This window comes from Muntiacus reevesi, chromosome 3 (genome assembly GCF_963930625.1).
Source record: "Muntiacus reevesi chromosome 3, mMunRee1.1, whole genome shotgun sequence".
Taxonomy (NCBI): domain Eukaryota; kingdom Metazoa; phylum Chordata; class Mammalia; order Artiodactyla; family Cervidae; genus Muntiacus; species Muntiacus reevesi.
In genome coordinates, this window is record NC_089251.1 from 73,920,312 (window position 1) to 73,944,456 (window position 24,145).

Here is a 24,145-nt window from a genome sequence, read left to right on the forward strand (position 1 = left end):
GCTTTCCTAGTAGCTCAGCTGGTAAAGAATCCACCTGCGGTGTGGGAGACCTGGGTTTGATGCCTGGGTTGGGAAGATCCCCTGGAGAAGGGAACGGCTACCCACTCCAGTATTGTGGCCTGAAGAATTCCACGGACTGTATAGTCCATGGGGATAGGGAGGGGGACAGGTCAGGCAAGATCTCATTGAGAGAGTGATATTGGATCAGATATCTAAAGGGAAAGGATGAACAATGTCTACATCAAGACGACTCCCAGGCAGAGGAAGCAGTGAAAGGGCAAAGGCCTGGAGGCAGGAAATGGGAAACAGCATGGAGGCCGTGTGTCTGGAGCACAATGAATGAGGCAGAGGTGGCTGGGCCTGGATGCCACAGTGGGGCTTTTATTTATTCAAAGTCAGCTGGGGAGCCACTGGAGGATTGTGCACAGAGCAGTGAGCTAATGGAGCTTCTATTTTTAAAGACTCAATGGCTGCTGTGTTGAGAACAGGTTGACAGATACAGACAGAAGCAGAAGGGTGAGTGAGAAGCTGTTCCAGTTAATCCAGGCAGAGAGGGAAGGAGCCTGGACCAGGCTGCCAAAGGAGGGGACAGTGAGGAACATAGGTATTCTGGATATATTTGAAAGCAAAAAAAACCACCACAGGTTTTGCTGAAGTGTTCACTGTATGGTATGAGAGGAAGAACAAGGTCAAGTGTGACTTCAAGGTTTTTAACCTGAGTAACTGGGAAGACAAGCCTGGAGGATAAAATTGGGAGTTCTGTATTGGACGTGTTAATTTTGAGATGCTTACCACCAGGATGGACTTGTTGGAGGAAAAGTTGGACTACCAAGTCTGGAAGTCCAGGCTGCAGATGGGAATTTGGGAAGCTCAGTAGTAGGTTGCTAAAACCACAAAACTGATAGAAGCTCAACAGTCCTAAAGGACTGAGTGTGGATATAGAAGGAAAGACATCCAAGAAGTTGAGGGCTGATCCCTGGACTCTCCAAAATTCAGAGACAGGGAGACGAGGAGAAGGAGAAGAGGCCAACGAGAGAGCAGAAAGCCCAAGAGAGGGCGTTCAAGGAAGCCAAGTCAGTGTTTCCAGAAGGGACCAATTGTGCCAAATGCTGCTGACAGGTCTAAAAATGGGGTCATGGTGTTTTGCAACCATTTTTTCGCCTTAAACTATATAATAAGCATGAACATTGTAATAGGTATATTAGTATAAAATTTTAATAGGTGAAGGATTTTTTGGGTTTTGCTGTTACAAACAATGCAGCAACTTTATGGCCATCTCTTTAAGCACATCCTATATAATTTTTTTAGGATACACTCCTACCTATGGAATTGCTTGATCAAAAGCGTTCATGACTTTAAGGTTTTTGCGTGTTGTTGGGGCTGCTTTTACTCAATGACCAATAGAACAACAGGGTACCTACTTCTTTGCCCCATTGTGTGTTAGTCGTTCAGTCATGTCCGACTCTTTGTGACCCCACGGACTGTAGCCCGCCAGGCTCCTGTCCGTGGAGCTCTCTAGGCAAGAATACTGGAGTGGGTTGCCATTTCCTTCTCCAGGCGATCTTCCCAACCCAGGAATTCAGCCCAGGTCTCCCTCATTGCAGGCAGATTCTTTACCGTCTGAGCCACCAGGGAAGCCCTTGTCCTGCTGGGACAGTGTTTTTGCCAGTTTTATAGATGGAAATTGAACTTACAGTTGACCACCAAGGATGGTGGTCAACTTTGATGGCAATCTGCTTTTTTGAAGAATCTGAGTCCCTTTTCCTATTGGAGTGTATGAATATATATATATATATATATACACACAGAGAGTGAGAGAGAGAGAGAGAGAATTCCCAACATATGTATACCTGTCTTTTTCTGATTAATCCATATGCAATGGGGCTCCTGAACACTAAGGATATTAACCCATTTTTCTGCCATAAATGTCAAGTTTGTTAAATGACTTCTAATTTTATTTCTGGCATTTTGATGTATTAAGTTTTTATGTAGTTAAATCATCAGTGTTTTCATTTATGACTTTTATCTTTATGACATTTAGAAATTCCTTCTCTCCCAAGATGACAGAATTTAGTACTTGGAATTTCTAAAGTGACTTGTTAGTGAAACTATTTCTCTTTTACTTTAGGAAACACTATCCTCCAAAAAGTCTTGTTGCTTTTTTCTGCCTCTTGATAGTGTTTTTAAAAAGACCTTGTTAGATTCCATTTCCACAAAAGTCCCTTAAAGTCATAACATCTAAAAATAGAATCCAATAACGTTAGGGCCAAATGGAGAAAAAAGTATGCCTTTCTTTGGGGATAGGAAGACTATAAGTTAGGAGGCATTTTGTGCTTCAGAGTTATATTTTTAGAATGATAATATTTTCCACCTTTCATAAAAAGACTGCAACACATTTCCTCTCCTACCTAGCCATAATTTTTTGTTTTTTAACTGCAGATGTAACTTGCCCTCCAATTGCACTCCACTGCCTACTCCATGAGTCTTCACTGAAGACAGGGCCTGATTAAGAAGCCCTCTTTTCTGACACCTCTCTCTATACATGACTTATTAGGAGAATATTGTTGGCAGTGTAGCACAGGTTTGAAGGCTGGGGTCAGGTCTTTATTGAACTCAACTCTGCCATTTATTACCTGCAGGACCTTACAAGCTACCTGCCAAGATATCTGACATTGCCATGCCTCTGTTTTCTCCTTCAGAGCAACTGGTCAATTGACCTCACCAAGCTGATGCAACAATTAAATGATCGAATGCATGTAAAACACTCAGCACAGAGCCTGGCATATGGTAAATGCACAATAAATATTTGCTTCTATTACTACCTTAGCTTCATTTACATTTATTTTTAAATTCCGTAAAGGTTGCATTACCTCTTTTGCTAGTTTCTGTCCTTGCTCCACACATATAGGTTTTTCCTTCATATCATTCAGTCTTGCTAAAGTTTTGGGGTCATCTCGGAGATCAATCTAGTTAAGAAAAGTTGATAACATCCCATAATAGTGTCAGTCTTTAAAGATAAAACATGTAGTACCATTTAACCCCCACATATAAAAAAAAAGATTACAAAGGAACTTGATTTTTAAAATGGACTAATATAGTGATTGCTTTCTTTTGACACTACCTTCCCCAAAAGTGTGACAGAATCTATTATAACTAACAACTGAGATTAAACATGTATATCATTTGCTAAACCTTGGGGCCATCATCTAAGAGCAATTTCACTAGGCAGGCCAGAAAGGTTATTCTTGAACAGGTAAAATCAAAGCATACATACCTGAGTTCCTATTAATAAAAAGGGTACATTTGGTGCGTATTCTTTAAGTTCTGGTACCCACTCCTCTTTCACGTTTTGAAATGAGGCTGGATTCACCACAGAGAAGCATATAAGGAAGACATCAGTCATTGGGTAAGATAAAGGCCTCAGACGATCATAGTCTTCCTAAGGAAGAAAGAAAAACCTCACCATTTCCATCACTGTGAATTTACTAATAAATATGTACATTAGATTAGATGGTCAAAAAAGCATGGTCGGGACGATTCCACAAATGAAACGTATGGCATTCTACATCAAACAGCATAGTTCCATTCATTTTTGCTGTTCTTCTATTGGAAGTTCTGAACACCAGGGGGGTAAAAACATGACGATATCATTAACAACTACAGGGAAACTTTGAGAAAATACATTGTTATGACCACAGTTCTCACTGGAAGCATCTTTAACTGAAAAGTTTGCACACAGAATTGATTGTGGCTAAATATCTAGGTACAGTCATGTATAACTAATATTATATACTGAATGTTACTATGTAAACATACAAATATGCTCTCTCATGTTACTTATTTAATCCTTGTAACAACTACATGACAACTACAACCACTCTCTCTGTGTTGCATTTGCGTAAACTGAGGCGCCCAAGTTAAATGCCTTGTGTAAGGAAGCATAATAAGCAAGTAAAGGAAACGGGATTCAAACACTGGCAGCTTCACTCTAGAATCCATGCCTTAATCACTGTACATCTTCACTGAGACCTTAAATCTTTGTTTTCCCTGTTAATATAGTTTTCTTAATTGTGTGTATGTTACATGTGCATGTTTGTGTGAAAAATTAAAGATAGAAACATATGGAATAAATCTACAAAATCCTTCTTACTCCCCAGTTTCCATTCCTTTCCTGAACTGTAGATTTTTCAGATGTGTCTTTTCTGTTGTTTTTTGTGCATGTATATGCCTACAGCTGTATGTATTTAAACATCTGTACATAGAAGAGACCATGAAATCCATGTTGTTCTGCACCTTTCAGCATGAGTTGGAGCTGATGCCAGACTAGAACACATTAGACTGCCATATGATTTTAAACTGAAGTGTAGCTGATTTACAATGTTGTGTTAGTTTCAGGTGTATAACAAAGTGATTCATATATATATAATGAGTATATATGTGTGATTATATATATATGTGCATGTGTGTGTGCTAAGTCACTTCAGTGGTGTCTGACCCTCTGCGACCCTATGGACTGTAGCCTGCCAGGCTCCTCTGTCCTCTACTGTCTCCTCGTGTGTGTGCATGCTAAGTCCCTTCAGTCGTGTCCAGCTCTTTTCGGCCCCATGGACTGTAGCCCGCCAGGCTCCTCTGTCCATGGGATTCCCCAGGCAAGAATACTGGAGTGGGTTGCCATGCCCTCCTCCAGGGATCTTCCTAACCTAGGGATTGAGCCCGCATCTCTTATATCTCCTGCATTGCCAGGTGGGTTCTTTACCACTAGTACCACCTGGGAAGCACTAATTCCTGGAGTTTGCTCAAATTTATGTCCATTGAGTCAGTGATACTATTTAACCATCTCAGTCTCTGCTGTTACCTTCTCCTTTTGCCTTCAACCTTTTGACAGACATACAATTTTAAACTGCTGCTTCATATTTTACAGAAGAGCTGCACCATCAATAGTTGTTTTAACATCTCTCCATCACGAAAGGCAGTGAATATCCTATTTGCTTAGGTTATTTCCTAGGACACAAAATTCTGCTTGCTTACATTCCAGGGAGTGAGCAGAATCAGGATTCCATTTTTGTCACGGCGAGCCTCTCATCTGGTTTCAAGGAAATTTTATTTTTGGCCTAAGCTGCCACCCCTCTTAAATGACCCTTCACTACTAGAACTGCATGAATGTGGAACTAAAGGCGTATTAAAAATATCTTCCACTCGGAGTTTCAGTGGTAGTATTTCTCTCATGGGACGATTTTCCTTTCATGTCATCTTCTGACATTTTTCTTACTACAGTGTTACACTCAAGCATAGTATTATCTCAAACTCTTGACTTTGCAGTTAAGCCTTCTGGTTTTTTGCAGTGCTTTCTAAGGGCACATGTGCAGTCTGGGGCCAAGGGTATTGAAAGATTTCTCAGGTGTTGGCTCGGGACAAGACGGGAAATGCCACCCCCAGTGTTCTTGAACATTTGTTTTTAAAAGTGGAGGCTTCTAACTGGTTTCAAAAGCAGAGCTCTAGTATTAAGAAGTTACTAATGAGGAGCTCAAGTAGAATGGGTGTGAAACATGTTGGCACCCCAGTCAGTTACAAAAGGATGATTATAAAAAACATGTTTTAAAAATCAGCTTGAGTCCATTCACGTAGAATGGATAGCTAGTGGGAAGCTGCTATAGAGAGCAAGCAGCTCAGCTCAGGGCTCTGAGATGACCGAGAGGGTGGGATGGGCGTCCAATACGGAGGGGCTATGTGTATACACACAGCTGATTCACTTTGCTGAACAGCAGAAACACAACATTGTAAAGCAACTATACCCCATTTAAAAAACTAGATAAGCAAAAACAAACAAACATCAGTTTGAGTGTTAAATAGTACAATTTGTTGCATTAAGTATACTTTCTGTACTCTACTCCAGTTTCAAACTGCATGTTAAGAAGGAGAATTAAAGAGACAGCATCTGATCTTAGCATTCTACCTAGCAGCTGTCTGTTCCTCAGCAAACTTGCCCACAGCAAGGTCAGGGAAGGAGGGTGGGGTTCTTGCTACAAATTCTTCCTCCACCATATTTCGAGATCTAGTTTTCACAGAATTAGAAATGAGGATACGGTCTCATAGGATTATGAGGAATAAATGAGATAACGCAACTAAAGCACTCAGCAGGGTGCCAGGCACATAAAAAACTCTTTCAATGCTTTAACATAAATTCTTCAATCTCACGGGAAACTGGTTCTCCTATTCTCTGCCATCCACACAGGGTCCCAACAATCCCATATCAGTTCTGGCTCTGCATCTCTCTCTCCAACCACAGGGAAGAAACCCTTCTAGTGAGAAACACAAATTTTCTACCCTGGCATCAAAACACACAAATGAAACTGAGGTCTCTTGAGGACAGTATAATTTTCAGATTACTATAAGAGAATGGTGTATTATTACTGTACTAATTAGTCATTTGGGGACTCAAGAGCCTTAAGACTATTTATAATGTAACCCCCCAAAAGAATTATATATTTTTCAAGAAAATCAAATTAGATTTTTAAAATGAGAAATGTATCTCATCAGGGAAACAGAACGTGCACTCTTTCTTGAGGAGGGTATTGAAAGTGAAAGTGAAAGTCGCTCAGTCATGTCCGACTCTTTCCAACCCCATGGACTATACAGTTCATGCAATTCTCCAGGTCAGAATATTGGATTGGGTAGCCTTTTCCTTCTCCAGAGGATCTTCCCAATCCAGGGATCGAACCCAGGTCTCCTATATTGCAGGCAGATTCTTTACCAACTGAGCTATGAGGGAAGACAAAAAGTAACTGAATGAAAAGTTCTCTAGAAATGCTAAACATTCATCCAAATATTCTATAGCACATAAGTCTACTGCAAGCATTCTTTTCATAACCTCAGTGAGAGACGTGGGCACAAAGGAAGGAACCTAGACGAATCATTTCTAGATTTGCTAAATTCTAGATTTTTGTTACAAAAGTTAAAATATGAAGAACTGAGGTTGAAGGAAAAAAGACTACTGTGTTTAGAACTCCTTGGAAAGAAATGTTACTTAAGCCTGAACTATCTAATATAAACTTCTGCCTATAATCTCCAGCTAAACCATTGGCAGTGATTATCAGAATGAAATCTTTCTGCTTCCATCTAGCCTAAGTAATTAGAAGTCTAATAATAGATAACAAATTTTAAAAAAAATGATTCCCTGTGCATACTGTAGCATGCATCATATAAAATTGTTTACATCCACTGTGCAGTATCTTGAGAGAACACAATGTGCAATTTTAGATTTGGGGATAAATAAATTGATGCATGTAACCCTTTCCTCCCCAGCTATATATTTAAAATTTGACAACACAAAGAAAGTTAAATGAGGAACTGCCCTTTCTTTTAAAAGTGCTAATTCCTCAAAGTCCATTCTCTTGTCCTCCTAATTCACAAATTGATCATATTTTAGTCCAAAAAAAATTTTTTTAAGGTAGATATTTAAATATTGCAGCCTGGTAATTGAAATATTCTCAGTGTATTAAAGACAAATGTCTTACGTCAAAAGCTGAAAAACAATGGTGAACTTGGTCAACAGGATTGCCGAACTGCTCAGTCAAAGCTTTAGTTTCTTAGCAGCTGGCTGAGGACCAGAGGGATCCATTTCCTCACAGTGGGTTCTGGCAGCTCAGGGATTGGTTAGACTCTCCGTGCTCATCAGGAGTGCTTGACCTGTGAGGATGACAGGCTTCGCCCTTCAACAGTACCACAGCTGACGATCTGACAAGAGCCCACGGACAGTGAGACCAATGAAACACGCTCTGAGAGGACACAAAACACCTTCAGGTGCAACAGAGAACTGGCCACCAGTCAGAAGACCCCTTTACCGCCCAGCTCAGCCAGCAGTGCTCCTCAGGGTGCCCACCTTCTGCACCACCTTGGTTCCCTTTGTGGGGACCTGGGTGCTCCCTCCCACTTTAGTGAGTTCTGTTTAAAATACATGTTTTCAGAATGTGTACACCTACCTAAACTACACATCCAAAATATGTACTTTAAGCAAACCACTCACATCGGGTGGTGTAGCCTCTGCCATGGTTTTTGTGGTATTCTATCATATACTGGTCACTGAAAATTAGCAAAGATATTCCAAGGACATGTACACACAAATAAAAGAAATAGACATCCCCTTTGGAGCTCATATTTAGTTGGGAATTCAAGACATGAATACAGAAAAAGATAGATACAGCAATGGAAGAAAGAAAAGTGTAAACTGCAGCAGGTGAACATATAAATGCTTAATCAAAAAGACATTAGTAAGCACCTACAGGTGTCCAGAATGTGCAACCGTCAGGGAAATGAAGTAAGGACAAGATTCAGCCATTTCTAACTTATAACACGCTTTATAAACATTTGCAAAATGCTCATAAGACATCCACATGTTGAAAATATGGCAACGAGCTTGAATGAGCAACAACACCCATGGTGTGCCCGGGTACCTCACGAGAACTTTGCATACCTCAAAGCCATAGCCTAGAACAGAAGAAACTGTGGTGCTGATGAGAGAACATGCTAAGGTTGGCATTGAGGAGGAAGAATGGATGGAGAAGAGACAAAAACATTTATAACAGTTTTTGCTCCTAGGGAGTTCACAGCAAGGGAAACAAACCTATTCGGACATTATGTTACAAGTCAGAAAGTGGTGAAAACCAAGGGCAGTAATTAGGAGGCGCTAAGAAAAGACTTCTTAGAAGAGGTGGCATTTGAGTTGACCCTTACGGGGCGGGGAGGATTGGAACATATGTGACGTGTTAGCATGTGCCCTTCGTCAAATCACTTATTTCTTAGAGTTTTCGTCTATTAGTTTGTAAAATGGGAGATTATCAATGACAAGTGCTTTGAAGACTATAAAGTGCTATAAGAATATATTACGCTTCCGAATAATCCAGGATGTTACTTTGATTTAGAAAATAGTTATTTATCAAAACCTGTAAGAGTTTTCCTCTTTAACAACCTATAATGCGAAGTGGGACCACAATTGAATAATTCTTTGAACAGTCAAGTCCCAGACTTCTAAAGTCTAAAACAGCTTCTGACTACTTCAAGATATATAAAATGTAAGACAACTGAGTAAGAATGTCCCTGACAACTGGTGGCTTGTGGTAAATGAAGGAGTAGTCATCTCCATCTGAAACATCTGTTTCTGGTGAGAAGCCCAAAATAGGTAGCAGGCATGGCTCCTGAACCACTCCAACCCCCAAAGGGTACTACACTAAAGCCAAAAGGACACAAGGACTGAAGCTAGCTTCTGAAGATGAGAAGTATTGGTCAGAAAACATAAATTATCAACATTCCTATAATAATTCTTGATAATAGCAGTCTATGAAACCTCATCTTCTTTGTGTAGTTCTTTTGTCATTTTCATTTCACTTTTTGAAATATCACTTTTCAGGGGCTGAAAAGTGATATTTCAGATAAATATCACTTTTCAGCCCCTTAAAAATAACTTTTTCAAGGAAGCTGGGTTGGGTTCTTTGGAGGAGTATTTTGGTAAGTTTGGTTCAGAATGCACTGACGATGAGTTTATTGGACTAAATAAAATTTAGGGAGAATTTTTTTTAAGTGCTAGAAATTCCAAAAGGTCATTGTTTTTCAAAAATTAAAAAAATGTACTTTCTTAACATCGCTTTTCCTTCCTTTCTTCTTTTCTTCCACCCTCCCTACTTCCCTCCTTCCCTTTTTTAAAAACATCTTCTGTTCAGTTGTGAAATGGTGTTTACTTATCATAAGCCTGATTAGTTCCTGGTGAAAGAGTTCTTGAAATTGAAGGCTCAGCTTCTAACTTTAAGCAACTGTCATCTTCATATATTTTGATTAGAATAAATCCATTTCCCAGTTAATTTACTAATTATCTAGAAGCTAGTGAACCAGATCTTTGGCTTCTTTTCCATTATTATCTTGCTTTTGGCTGCCTGACTGATTGTAATTCCTGTTTAGGTTAGCTGGAGAGAAAAAGAGAGAAATGTAAATGTGTGGTAGCAGAAGACAACCAGCTGGAGCGCGGACTGTGTCATTATCTAACCATGTCTCATGAACCTGTACTTCCTCATCTCTAGAAGGAGAGGACTGAACTAGATTGCCACATCACATGGTGAGACACGCTCAAACCAACACTTTTTACCCTTGTGAGCAGCCCTAGTAACAGATTTCACGTGGGTGGAGGTTTAAACTACCGAATAAAAATTGAGTTTTAGGGTACTGTTTTATCTAAGCTGACCCCCCAAGGCAGGGGATCAAGACTTAGCTAAATATGGCCCTTCGGCAAGCTTCATTTCCCCATCTGTGAGGGGAGAATAAATATAGCATACACATGTTAAGATAAATGAGAGAGCTGGTCAAGTGTTTTGAGCTCTTCAACAAGACAAGCCTGACTTTCCAAAAAAAGACAAACCACAACTTCAGAGGCAGTGCAATTTCTTTCGTGCGTGGTGAGATGACTTCCTTCATTGTAAAGCATTTAGAGCTGCAATTCTACATTGTCTGGAGCTATAATTGCAAGTCTCTTTCACTAAAACAGAGGTCAGCTGGCCTAAGGCAGGCAGAAGGATGGTCAATGTCAGGTCACACTTCTGGGCAGTGTGTTCCTTTTCTAACTTCTTTCGGTACAAATTTCACATTGATGGAATAGTCATGCATTCATCTATTCCAACAAATACTACCCACTAGGTGCTAAAACCCTGTGCTCCAACAAGAAACCGTCGTGTACCCGGCCCTCGTGAAGTTCACCGTTCGGCAGAGGCAAGTGCTTCCCCACCAGGGCAGGACTCCTGCAGGTTCAGGGGACACTGGGAACACGCAGGAGTTATTTTTGATCGTCCACATGAATGTGGGAACCCTACCAGCATTAAGGGGTTGGGAGCCAGGGTGCTACCTGACCTGTGTAATGAAAACTGGTCCTGGGTCCCGCATGATTGATGAGTGCATCTTGCTAGGCACTGAATGACTCTGGGACCTATCTCTGCTGCATGGGAGACAAAGGTAGATTTCCTTGGTGTTGTTCAAACATTACAGGAGTTGCTTACCGCTACAGAAAATTGTACACCACTGGCAATACTACTTCTAGTACCCTAACTGCCACTAAAACACAACCCTGTTAGTGAACTTTTGGCGTTATTGCTACAGTTGTTCATCTGATGACTTCATTATGATTTCTGAAGTACTCAGCCCTGGGAACTTAGGGATTTAATACTGACATAAATGCTTTTATTATGAATTACTTTCCTTTTATTTCTCCTTCTTACTACTGACAGGTTTGTAACACTGATTTAAAATTATGTATACAGAAAGGTTAGACTTCCCTGGTGGCTCAGACGGTAAAGCATCTGCCTACAATGCGGGAGACCCGGGTTCGATCCCTGGGTGGGGAAGATCCTCTGGAGAAGGAAATGGCAACCCACTCCAGTATTCATTCTTACCTGGAAAATCCCATGGGAGAAGCCTGGTAGGCTACAGTCCATGGGGTCGCAGAGTCGGACAGGACTGAGCGATTTTACTTACTTACTTACTTACAGAGAGGTTATGTTACCTATTCATTTGAAGATAAGTATAGGAGAACTCTATTTTAAAAATTGTTATCAAAAGGGGAGAAAGAGATTTCCCTGGTGGTCCAGTAGCCAAGACTGTTCTCCCAATGCAGGGGGCCCAGGTTTGATCCCTGGTCAGGAAACTATATTTCATATGCCACAACTAAAGATCCTGCATGCTGCAATGAAGATCAAAGATCCAGAGTGCTTCAATTAAGACATGGCAGAGCCAAGTAAATAAATAAAAGGGTGGGGGGTGTGGATCCAATGTATCAATACCAAGGACTTCCCTGGTGGTCCAGTGGTTAAGAATCTGCCTTTCTGGTGCACTGGGAGGACCCTGAGGAGTCGGGTGGAGAGGGAGGTGGGAGGGGGGATCGGGATGGGGAATACGTGTAACTATATGGCTGATTCATGTCAATGTATGACAAAACCCACTGAAATGTTGTGAAGTGATTGGCCTCCAACTAATAAAATAATATTTGGAAAAAAAAAAAAAAAAAGAATCTGCCTTTCAATGCAGTGGATATGGGTTCGATCCCTGGTTGGAGAACTAAAATCCTACATGCCTTGGGGCAACTAAGCTGGCTCCCCACAACTAGAGAAAGACTGTGCACCACAAGGAAGACCCAGTGCAGCCAAAAAATTAATAAATAACCACTGGACTGGCAGTCCAGTGCTTAAGAATCCATCTTGCAATGAAGGGGATGCAGGTCTGATCCCTGGTCAGGGAACTAAGACCCCACATGCGGCCGAGCACTAAGCCCAGCATACTGCAACTAACTGAGCTCGTGCCACAATTAAAGAGTCCATTCGCTGCAATGAAAGGTCCTGGATGCTGCAACTAAGACCCAAGGCAGCCAGATTATACATCTATGAGAGGCACTGAGTCAGGTATTTAACAAATTGGGACAAAAATTATTATGAATGCAAACTGGGATATGCTGAGAAGGAAAAGAGCCAGGAGAGCGGGCAAGCAGGATGACCAGCTTCAGCCTGGTTGGTGTGAAAAGACCTCGTGGAGCGAGTGATGTCTAACCTGGGATCTGAGGGATGTGTTGAGGAGTCAGATACATGATTGCAGGGGCAAAAGGCCCAAGGCAGGAAAGCCCAAGGCCAGCAAGACAAGGTGAGATTGGAGAGGGAGCCCGCCTGATCCGTGGAGCTTACTACAACGGAAAGTTATGGACTGAGTGTCATGTAATTTGGTTTTTTTTTTTTAAAGGCAATTCAGTCTGCTTTGTGGTGAATGAATGAGGTGGGCAGGAGTATAAGGAGAGACGGTATAACAGTAATTCAGGTGAGAGAAGATGGTGGTTTAGATTAAGTGGAAGCAGCTGATAGAGAAATGGAGGATCCTACATAGATTCTGGAATTAGACTCAAGTTTGGGTGATGGATGTGGAGCTAACGGTTGGAGAGGCTTCTGGAATAATCCGGGTTTCAGTGTGTGCAGTTGGATAGGGAATGACTTTTACAACGATGAGGAAGACTGAGGGTGGAGAAGCACATTAGGGAGAAAATGCACAAGACCAATTTTGGGCCCACTAAGTTGGAGATGTTGAGTAGAGGGAAAAGTGTATCTGGAGAAGCTCTCTGCCTCTGAGTTCTGGACTCAGCTCTGGAAGTCTCCTTTTGGCTGAACCAGAGGCATCTGAAATTTCACATTTCTAAAATGAAGTCATTTCTTCTTCCTCAAATTTTCAAGTCCTCCTAGGTTCACCATCTCATGAAAAGACATCACAACTCAATCAGGATCAAACCAGAACTCTGGAAGGCCTCAGGATCAACATCAAACACAAAGTAAGTCAATCACTTGCCCAGCTAGTCTGTTGTCCCCTCTCCACATCCCTCACCTGGGTACCTCACACTCACCTTTCAAACTTTGGTCTAAAAATCTCTTGGTCCAACAAACTCTTCAAACCCGCAATTCAGATTAAGGTCCCTCTGTAACACAATGTTATCCCATTGTCATCCCTATTCTGTCATCCCATTTCTTACATTGTAATAGATTGCCTCTTTTCTTTTTATTTTAAATCTGTATCCTTCGCAGGACTCCCTGAGGGCAGAGGACAACTCTTCAAAGTCTGGCTTATAGTAGCTGCTTTTAAAGTCTCGATGAATGAGCGAGGAAAGCATGTGGGAGGTGAAGTCAGAAGAGCCAATTGCAGCCAGATCACAGAGGCCTGCCCCTCCTTCACCAGCTACAAAGCTGGAGACAGTGGATAAAGCATTTGAATTCTCCACTAACAGGTGAATTTTTTAAGTTGCCGTTACCATTTTCTGCCCAGAATCCAACTGCCTGTCCAACCCATCTTCCTAAACAATAAGGTGAGCTCTAAGGAGCAAAGCCTCAGATTGAGTGATTCTTCCAGTATTTTAGTTCCTGCTATTGTTTTTCACTGCCACCTTTTTTCCATTGTCTTGACACTTATTCTACTTATTCTACACTATTCTATCTATGGAGGATATCATTGACTGTCTACCCAACATCCTTTTCCTGCTTGTTCTTTCTTTCCAAAACTGGTTTAGCTCAGCACCTACCTCTCCTCTATCCAGACACACGACCCCATACATAGCTTAAAGTAAGTCCTGGTTGGATTTAAGCCAATCATGGAGTTTCACTCCTTACCCCCTGGCCAAAGTAAGTACGAAAGGATTTACCACTCATTGGCCCCATCTCCAATACTTTGGCCACCTGACGTGAAGAACTGACTCATTGGAAAAGACCCTGATGCTACGAAAGACTGAAGGCAGGAGAAGAGGATGACAGAGGATGAGATGGCTGGATGGCATCACTGACTGGATGGACATGAGTTTGAGCAAGCTCCAGGAGCCGGTGATGGACACGGAAGCCTGGCGTGCTGCAGTCCATGAGGTTGTAAAGAGTCAGACATGACTTTGTGACTGAACTGAACTGAACTGGCCCCATCTCTGCAGCCCCTGAAGACTGTTCAGGGACTCTGCCCAATGCTGTGGTCCCTCTATCAGAGGGGACTAGTTTTTGCCCAGGGCTAACTATTTCAGTGCAGGCATGAATAATTTCAATGCAGGCCTGACACTTCCAGGGGAGCAGCCCTCCTACCCTTCCAACACCTGAGCTGCAGAGGACCCTTGGGCACTGTGGATGCAGGTCACCTGGGCTTCCCGTGGGTGAGGGTGCCAACGTAGAACTAGGAGTTATGGATGAGCCAAATCCAGAGGAAACACCATTTTCCTTGGCTGTGGACCAAGACCTACATTCTTTGCTTTGAGGCTGAGAAAGAAGCTGCTGCTGCTGCTAAGTCGCTTCAGTCATGTCTGACTCTGTGTGACCCCATAGATGGCAGTCCACCAGGCTTCCCCATCCCTGGGATTCTCCAGGCAAGAATACTGGAGTGGGTTGCCATTTCCTTCTCCAATGCCTGAAAGTGAAAAGTGAAAGTGAAGTAGCTCAGTCGTGTCCGACTCTTAGCGTCCCCATGGACTGCAGCCCACCAGGCTTCTCTGTCCATGGGATTTTCCAGGCAAGAGTACTGGAGTGGGGTGCCATTGCCTTCTCCAGAGGAAGAGGCTGATGATGACTAAAGTCTCTCATTGGCAGACACCTTTACATACAGACTTCTAACATACTAGGGACAAACAGCAAGAGAAGACTCAGGAACTACCCTCTAATTAAGCCTGAAACGCTGGTTTTCTCCATGCCCACCTGAGGCAGCCACACTACACAGAGGAGTTAAATCATAACTAGCAAACATGTTTAGAATCTGAATACTTGAACTACACTCCCTGGCCAAACACGCAATACAGGCAGATGGGGGAAGGAGGCTTCCGGGCAGGTAGGCAAAATCAGGATGACCTAAGGCCATTCACAAATACTGTCACAGAACAGACCCTTTAGGAAGTACACACAATATCTGTTGGAACTTGACGGAGGCGGTGGTTGTGCAACATTGTAAATGTACTGAAAAGAAGTGAAGTGTAAGTGTTAGTAATGTCTGACTCTGTGTGACCCCACGGACTGTAGCCGGCCAGGCTCCTCCAACCATGGAATTCTACAGGCAAGAATACTGGAGTGGATGGCCATTCCCTTCTGCAGAGGATCTTCCCAACCTAGAGACTGAATGGGAGTCTCCTGCATTGCAGGCAAATTCTTTATCATCTGAGCCACCAGGGAAGCCCATAAAGGTACTACGTGCCACTAAATTGTACACTTAAAAATGATTAATGTTACATTGTGTGAATTTCACCTTAATTTAAGGAAAATACATGGGTTAACAAGTGTGCAAAGCCAGGTCCTTGTGGGCACCCCCACACATGTGTACACACACACACACACACACACAGATTTCTATAAAATTCAGAGGGATGATTGCACATGGCAGAAATACTCTTCCCCTGCAGAGAGCCCCTGGCAGAAACTCCCAAGACATCCACTCCTCAGGAGGTGCGTTCATCACCATTATGCGCTTCCACATTGTGGAGCACGACTTACCCTCCTTCAGGCACGTCTCAACTCCCTACTCTGCCTGTTCTGCATAACCTGCTTCATCTTCTCCCTCCATTTCTGGCCCCCTTGTTCTACAGGAGGCTCCCAGCAGAGCTCTTTGCCAGGCTTATTATGGAGTGGCTGCACCATGCTACTTCAGCCTTATTTCACTTCACAGCAAGCACGACTTGCTTCTGCTACCACACTAGTCCAACCAGCCCACCAAACCTTTGGCTCCCAACATAGTGATGAGGAAACTGTGGCTCAGAGAAACCCATCAATTGTCCAAAGTCACAGCTGAGTTGGGCAGAAGTGAGGCAGGAAGGCAGTTTCTCCTATCAACTAGTTTAGGACCCTCATGGCCTCTTTGTTCTAAGCAAGCAGTAGATTTTAGACACAGACCTTTTAAATCTCTGAATCACAGTCTTACTGGCTATGTGGCCTCAGGCAAGTTACTTACTGTTTCCATTTCCTTCTTCTATAAAATGGACTCAACTGTTGGAAGACTAAATGACAGACACAGCCTGTGTGGTGGCTGCAAACTTATCACCCCACCCGATGGCACAACTTCTCTGCTCAGTTTCAGGAGAGTTGACGCAAAGGAATAAATTGGAGGAAATGGAGAATGGAGGGGAAAATCGAGTTTGTGAAAAACACACTGAGAAATTTGGCTGCTTACAAAGTGCATGTTTACCACGGCAGGCAAGAACTGAAATTGGAGGTTTTACTAAAATAACTGAAGATAGCTAAATCAATAGACCCCAAAAGTATTGTTTTAAAACAATGGTTAACGAGACCTGAGAAGTGAAAAAGAGTCAAGATGCGTGTGGACTTTGATGTGGCCGCCCGGCCTTGCGCACAGCACAGGCAGTTCTCAGCTGCTGCCTGTAAAAGGTTCATTGGACCTACATTTGCACCAGCATCTTTGTGCTCCCAGAAACTCAGCCAATCCAGGAGCTGGATTGCCCACTACAGAGAACCAGTCTAGAAGAAAATGTGACACTGGCCAAAACACGCCAAGAGCCAGAGCAACAAAATCAAAAAGCAGCATTTGACGAAACAACATTTTCAAGAAAAACCTGTCATTTCTAGCGGTTTCGAATGTCCATTCTCTTTCGTAGATCCTCTAAAACACTTGAAGGCAGCACTGGGACAGGAGCTGTCCCCCAAATAGGGCAGAGAGCAGCAGCCAAGCCCAGAGCAGTGGGTGAGGTGCTGGTGAGGCCGTGGCTGGAGCAGTTGGGCCAGTTAATGTGGGGGTGGAGGCGGTTTTCAACTGCAGAGGTGTGGACCCTAGAGTCTGGTCAAATCGCCAGGAACCTGTGAGGTTCCAGCTCTCAGCACCACCCTAAGTCACCCAGTAAGCTGAGTCCTGTCCAAGCTGACATGTCAACCCTTTTATGGAGTCTGTGTTATGTGCTTCCTGAAAAATCAAACAGCCTACATCTCCCTTCAGAGAGTCACTAGTTCAGTTAAGCAATCTAGTAAGACCCTGGCAGCAGGGGAAGTCACGAATTAGAATAATGACTTACAGATCTGGAGCCTGTGGACCTGGTCTGAGATCCAGCATTGCTCTCCTGGGCTGTGCATGTAACTCATACAAGTTATTTCAATGTGTTTTCTCATTCATTTAAGCAAAGGCAGGAGGAGGGGTAGATAATATCACCTACTTCAGAGGTTGTTGTTATGATCAAATGGGATACACAGGCCCAAAGAAGGTCCCCTGATGTAGGCAAGAAGAGATATATATGCTAAGTGCCACGGGAATTCATATGCTATGTCTACCGCCTGAGGACTAGAGAAGGCTGCATGGAATACTTTGTCCTACCCATATTCCCTCTGAACCTCAAATACACATGCTCCTGTCACCTCCTCACCTAAGAAAACTGTCCTGATCCTCCCTGTCCCCATCCTCAAAGTGGAATTGCTCCTTCCAGCTTCCCAATGTCAGCATCTGGGGATGCAGTTAATAAATACAGGGGAACTATAGTAGGACACCCTAATAATTTGACATAAGGCTACACGTTGAGAACTAAAGTCATGAAAATGAAACCATAATTGTCATTAGTCATCTGCATATGGGTCATTACTAAGAGATCACATTACCAAGAAATCACTGACATGCTTGAAAACACCCAACTCTAATAAAGGTGAATAAAATGTAACTAAAGGAAGCTGTAACCTAATAGAGTATGTTTTAGCCTGTCTGAAAAATGTTGACTTAAAAATCATTATCTATAGAGACTCTAAGTAGACTCTTGTTGCTGTTTATTTGCTAAGTCATATCCGCCTCTTTTGCAACCCCATGGACTGTAGCCAGCCAGGCTCCTCTGTCCATGGGATTTCCCAGGCAAGAATACTTAAGTGGGTTGCCATTTCCTTCTCCAGGGGATCTTCCCAACCCTAAGAAGAGTCTAGCAAAGGAGAAATTGCATAATCAGAAATATTCATGCCCATCCAGCTTTGCCCAACAGTAAGATGTTGGACCTGGTGGACAAACAGATCCTGGACACTAGAAAGCCAAGCTCTCACATGGAAGGGACAGTTAACCATATGGTTCCAGGATCCAGATAAAATTCATATAGCCTCTACCACCTTTTGTTCCAAACCCTGAATCCCAAGAAAGCTTCTAATGGATCCATTTTCCCTGGTACCTTAAGGCTAAGGGAAGGTACACTGGATAACAGGCACTGAAAAGGTATCTATCACTATAGCTTTGCTCTTCATATGTATGTTTTCTGACTATTAAAACAAATTCGAGAAGAATTCAGTTAAATCTTACCCAACTGAACACATGCATCTACCTTTATCTTTCCCAAATCCTCTGACATATACAGTAATTAAAAAAAAAAAAAAAGGAAAAAAGCCACAGGACAAATTAAACAGTCACATAATTTTAGATGGTAGAAAGCCAAAGAACAAGTGAGAACTGATATGCAGACCCTGGGAGCCAAATGCTGGATCCTGGGCCAGCAACAAGGGGGAGTTATAAAGCACCTGTTCTGCTCAACAGAACCGCTTAAAGGTGTGGGAGCTCGCACAGTGTGTTCTGAAAGTGGGTTGAAAGCGGAGCCACGAACAAGGGGTGGGTTGATAGTCTGCTTGTAAAGCAGTTACACCCCAGATACTGTTCTCTATCATGATAAATACTCTCCCCAACCCTGACAAAAGGCAGAGATATTTATTCCCAGGAAAGTGTAGAACAGAGGGTTCCCTGGGTGGGAAGACAACAGGGCCCAGTTGCACATACCTAACACACAAGGCCAGAAGAGCGGAGCCTAGCAGGACCATCTCAGGCAGCAGAGTGGAAGATTCTTTTCTGGGGAACATGACCAGTGCAAGAGGAAGGACCAGGTTCTCCAGGGAAAAGGCCCAGACAGCTCACCCTCCAGCAGTGGTTCTCAAATGGGGAAACGGGAAGTAAGGGGTGGTGTTGCCCCAAGGGAACACTTGGCAATGTCTGGGACATTCTTGATCATCATGACTGGGGTGGGAAGGACAATACGGATGCGCTAAACATCCTACAATTCACATGACAGCACCACAGCAAGCTGACCAGCTCAAAATACAATGGTGCTAGGATGGGAAACCCTGACCTTCAGTAAGGACCGGAGTCATCCGGCCCCATGTATACACACAGTATTCCACATCCTCTAGTGTCACTCCCATAAATATTATTAGACACTTGAGAAACTGCCACAAAAGGCAGAGACCACAACAAAAGACTGTGGGAAAACAAAAAGTTCAAAAACCTATCATTAATACCCTCAGAGACTTCTGATGCTTGCTTTATGTAAATTTATCTTTGTTGTTAAAGTGTCTAATGGCTTATGATGTCTATCTTCTTTGGAAATTGTACCTTTCATCATTAAAAATATTCATCTTTATTTAAAATAAGTAAATTTTTTTAAAAAGACAAAAAAAAAAAAAAAAAAAAAACTACCCTCAGAGAAATTAGAGAAGATACTCAAACCAAAAGCAAGCCAAGCCAAACTTAGAAGAAGCTAAAGAAAAAACGAAAGGAACATCCAAAGAACAGGAAAAGGTTCTGCTAGAATGACATTAAACAAACAAACAATAGTAAGGGTAGATGATACAATTAAGGAACTCTCCCAAAATAGAGCAAAAAGACACTGAAAGGGCAAATATAAGACAACTGTGGCTCAGTTGGTAAAGACTCCACTTGCAGTGCGGGAGACTTGGGTTTGATCCCTGGGTTGGGAAGATCCCCTGGAGAAGGGAAAGGCTACCCACTCCAGTATTCTGGCCTAGAGAATTCCATGGACTGTATACAGCCCATGGGGTCGCAAAGAGTCAGACATGACTGAGCGACTTTCACTTTCAGAGAACCACCCCAAAGCTCCAATATCTAAAACCTGGAAGTTCTAGTGTAACAGAAGAGATTAACTGGAAGTGAAGAAATCAAAGAAATAAACCAGGAAAATTTCTCAGAAGGACACGAATCTCTAGGGTGAAAGGGCTCACAACAGTTGGTTGGACCCTAACCCAAAGACCATGAGTGTGAAATTCCAGAGAGGAAAACCAGGTTCTTGACAATGAATCCAGGTCCAGATTGGGATCAGACTTTCCGACAGCAGAAACTGAAAGTGGAAGACAATGGAGCCATGCCTTTAAAGTTCTGAAGAAAAAATGATTTCTAATCTATTTTCAAAACGTCAACCAGGTATGATGGAAATTAAAACACGTTCAAACATACAGGCATCAAAAAATTTGCCTACAATGTACCTTTTCTCAGGAAACTAATAAAATAGATGCTCTACCAAAATGAGGAACTAGACTATGGAGACAAAAAAATAAAAATAAGGATGTAATACATAAGATAGAGTCAAAGGGAATCCCAATGATGATGAAGGAAAATCCCAGGATGACAGCTGTGCAGCCATCTAGAGGCAACGAGCCCAGTCTGAAGCATAACAGTAGGCTCACGGCAAAAGTCTCCAAGAAGACACGGACAGAAGACTGGATACACTGGAATGCCTGGAAAGGCAAGTTCAGGATGAAATAGACATACAATGAAAACTAAGCAAGGGAAGAAGCAAAATAATTAGTAACTCCAGGGAAACAAAAAGTGGCACGAGGAAGGAAAAGTAATTACAGTACATTACATGGCTCAGCGGTGCTAACACAGCGCGTCTGTGCGTGCTTGATCACTCCAATCGTGTCCGACTCTCTGTGACCCCATGGACCGTGGCCCACCAGGCTCCTGGGTCCATGGGATTCTCCAGGCAAGAATACTGGAGTGGGTTGCCATTTCCTTCTCCAGTGATAAAGTATGAAGTGAGTGAAGTGAAGTCACTCAGTTGTGTCTGACTCTTTGTGACCCCATGGACTATAGCCTACCAGGCTCCTCCATCCATGGGATTTTCCAGGCAAGAGTACTGGAGTGGGTTGGTGCTAACACAGTAGTAAAGATATAACCATGGATCAATAATCAAACAAAAATTGCCATATTGCTCCTGGGGATGGGTGGATGGGAAGTGGAAGATACTCTGATAGAGAGCTAAAGCCTCACCATTCACAGTGTGAAGGCAACAGGGGATTTCTTTTACCAAAATAAACTGCTAAGAATTGAAAGTGCTTGCCTTGGGGGAGTGGAAGAATTTTTCTGCAGAGAAGTTGAGAGGAATCTTGTTTTTTTCGTAACAGGATCTTACAGAACTGTTGACTCTTTAAAACTTAAGCCATTTGCATATATAACTTCAATAAAATAAACCAAACTTTTTTATAAATTGAAGGAAAACAGAATAAAGTATAAAGAAGTAAATTTCTAAAAATATTCACCATCACTACCTAGAGCCAACAGATTAACATTTTGACAATTCTGTACCAATTTTTTTCTTACACATTATACATATGCATATTTTTCAAAGTTGTAATCATGCTACAGTTTTGATTCCTGCTTTTTCACACTTAACATACCACCAGCCTTTTCATATATCTTTAAATATATGTTGAAAGCAGTTTTTAATGGCTGTGATTACTCTAATACACCTCATGCTATCGTTTAACAAATCCCTTTTTACTATGCATTAATGTGTTTACATTTATCACTAATATAAGTATCACTATGAATAACATTTTATGTAAATCTTTGTGTACACTGAATGTTTCCCTGGCATAAATTCATAGAAATGGATCATTGAAAATGTAACTATCCTTGCCAAATTAACTTCCAAATGAACTGCATCAGTTTTTACTGAACTGTACATAAAGCATCCTCTTCCCTGACTTCTGAATATCAATTTTTCTCATGTTCAATTTGATAAGTGAAAAAAAGGTTTTATTTTCATATCTCTGCATATTGTGTGCTCATTGGCTATTGGCTTTTCTTCCTTGTGAGCTACTGGTTTATGGTTTGTGTCCATTTTTCCGATGAGACTACATGGTAAGTAAATCCATCCACAGCCTTGTTTATATCTGGATGTCTATGAATTAACACAAATGAGACCCATGGACCTGATGATGTGTGAATGCCTCAGTGAAATCAGGTTTCTAAGTCTCAACGGCCCCACTGGGGGCTGAGCTCTCTGGGAGTCTCCAGGCAAGCAGCGTGGCAGTGAGGCACCTCTGTGACACTCCTCACACTCCTACCCTTTCTTGGCACATTCCATTTTCTGCTTTCATTTTGGTCACATGGACTTCCCTGGTGGCTCAGGTGGTAAAGAATCCGCCTGCAATGTGGGAGATCTGGGTTCCATCCCTGGGTTGGGAAGGTCCCCTGGAGAAGGGAACTGCTACCCACTCCAGTATTCTGGCCTGGAGAATCCCATGGACTGTATAGTCCATGGGGTTGCAAAGAGTGGGACACGACTGAGCGACTTTCACTTTCATAGTACACATCTTCTCTTTGCAATAGACTGTAAGCTCCTACAGAGGAAGAATCCTATCTGATGGATCTTTATGTTCCTCACGTCACCTATTTAACAGATACTCACGTACTTGAAGGATAAAGACAGAAGGGTGTGGATGGTGGGAGGTGGGGAAGGTTCATGAACACAGGCAGCAGCAGAACTGGAACACTGAAAGAATGAGGGAGACCCGGCCCCAACCCCTTCTGGAGGCTGGGGTGAAGACTGCACCAGAAATACATGACCAGCAGAACTTCAGAAAGTGGTTTCCAGGGTTCAAGCAGAATGTTTATGTAATGGAGACTGACAAAAAGGAATAAAAACGACAGGCAAGGATTATTCGGCCACAAAAAGAAATGAAGTACTGGTATGCTCTACAACATGAGTGAACTTTAAGAACATCAGGCTAAGTGAAAGAAAACAGACACAGGGCCACATATTGTATGATTCCACTTGTATGAATTGGCCAGAATAGGCAAATCCACAGGGACAAAAAGTAGATTAGTGGTTGCTAAAAGCTAGGGGGAGAGAATGGAGTGTATTAGTAGGTACAGGGTTTCTTTGGGGAGTGATGAGAATGTGTTCTGGAATTAAACAGTGGTGATGGTTATACAATTTTGTGAATATATAAAACCTGCTGAATATGAATAATACCTCAACTTTTAAAAAGGAAAGAGGAGTGAACTTACACATCAAGCAGTCTGGCCCATGAAAAACTTCTGAGGAATCGCTTTGCTCATAATACCAGCTTGCCTAGACTGATGCTTCCACAATGCCTGACCCAGCAGCAGGATGTCCGGGCTCCCCGCTAACCCCCTGCTTTTAACAGAGGGACACCTAACATAAAACACACTGAAGGGATCCCAGAGATCCAGACTTGCTGGAGAACAGCACACATCCTATCCAGTATTTTATCCAAATAGACCTGGAAATCTTTCTGCTAATGGCATCCATGAGTTAAGAAATGAGTTTTACTGTGCTTCAGTGGACAACACATTGCAATGACCACCTATAATCTGATTTTAAAGAACTTCAATAACATCTAGACAGACCAGAATCCCCTTTAAAATGAGCTGATGGAGGAGACATAAAGTCAAGGGAAAAGTACTTTCCATGATTATCTTTCTGACAGAGTCCCCTAAATCCAACACACATCTGGCTGTGAGCTGTGCTGAGTGTATGTGCCACCTGCAGCTCGCTCCTCCCCCATTCCCAGGGCTTACAATCTGGGGGCTGAGCAAAGATTTACACAGAATAAAATGAAATGCTAGATGA

At 42.4% G+C, this 24,145-nt stretch overlaps 1 protein-coding gene across 2 annotated transcripts in view; it reads right to left on the reverse strand.

The window, feature by feature from the left end:
- Positions 1-24,145, reverse strand: part of RHOQ (ras homolog family member Q) — a 40,226-nt gene that overhangs the window by 4,531 nt on the left and 11,550 nt on the right. For both annotated transcript variants that reach the window (XM_065929342.1, XM_065929341.1), the window contains exons 3-4: positions 3,275-3,439; positions 2,871-2,966 (exon numbers count right to left, since the gene is read on the reverse strand). In XM_065929342.1, coding sequence (XP_065785414.1) covers positions 2,871-2,966; positions 3,275-3,439 — 261 coding nt within the window. The remainder of the gene's footprint in view (positions 1-2,870; positions 2,967-3,274; positions 3,440-24,145) is intronic.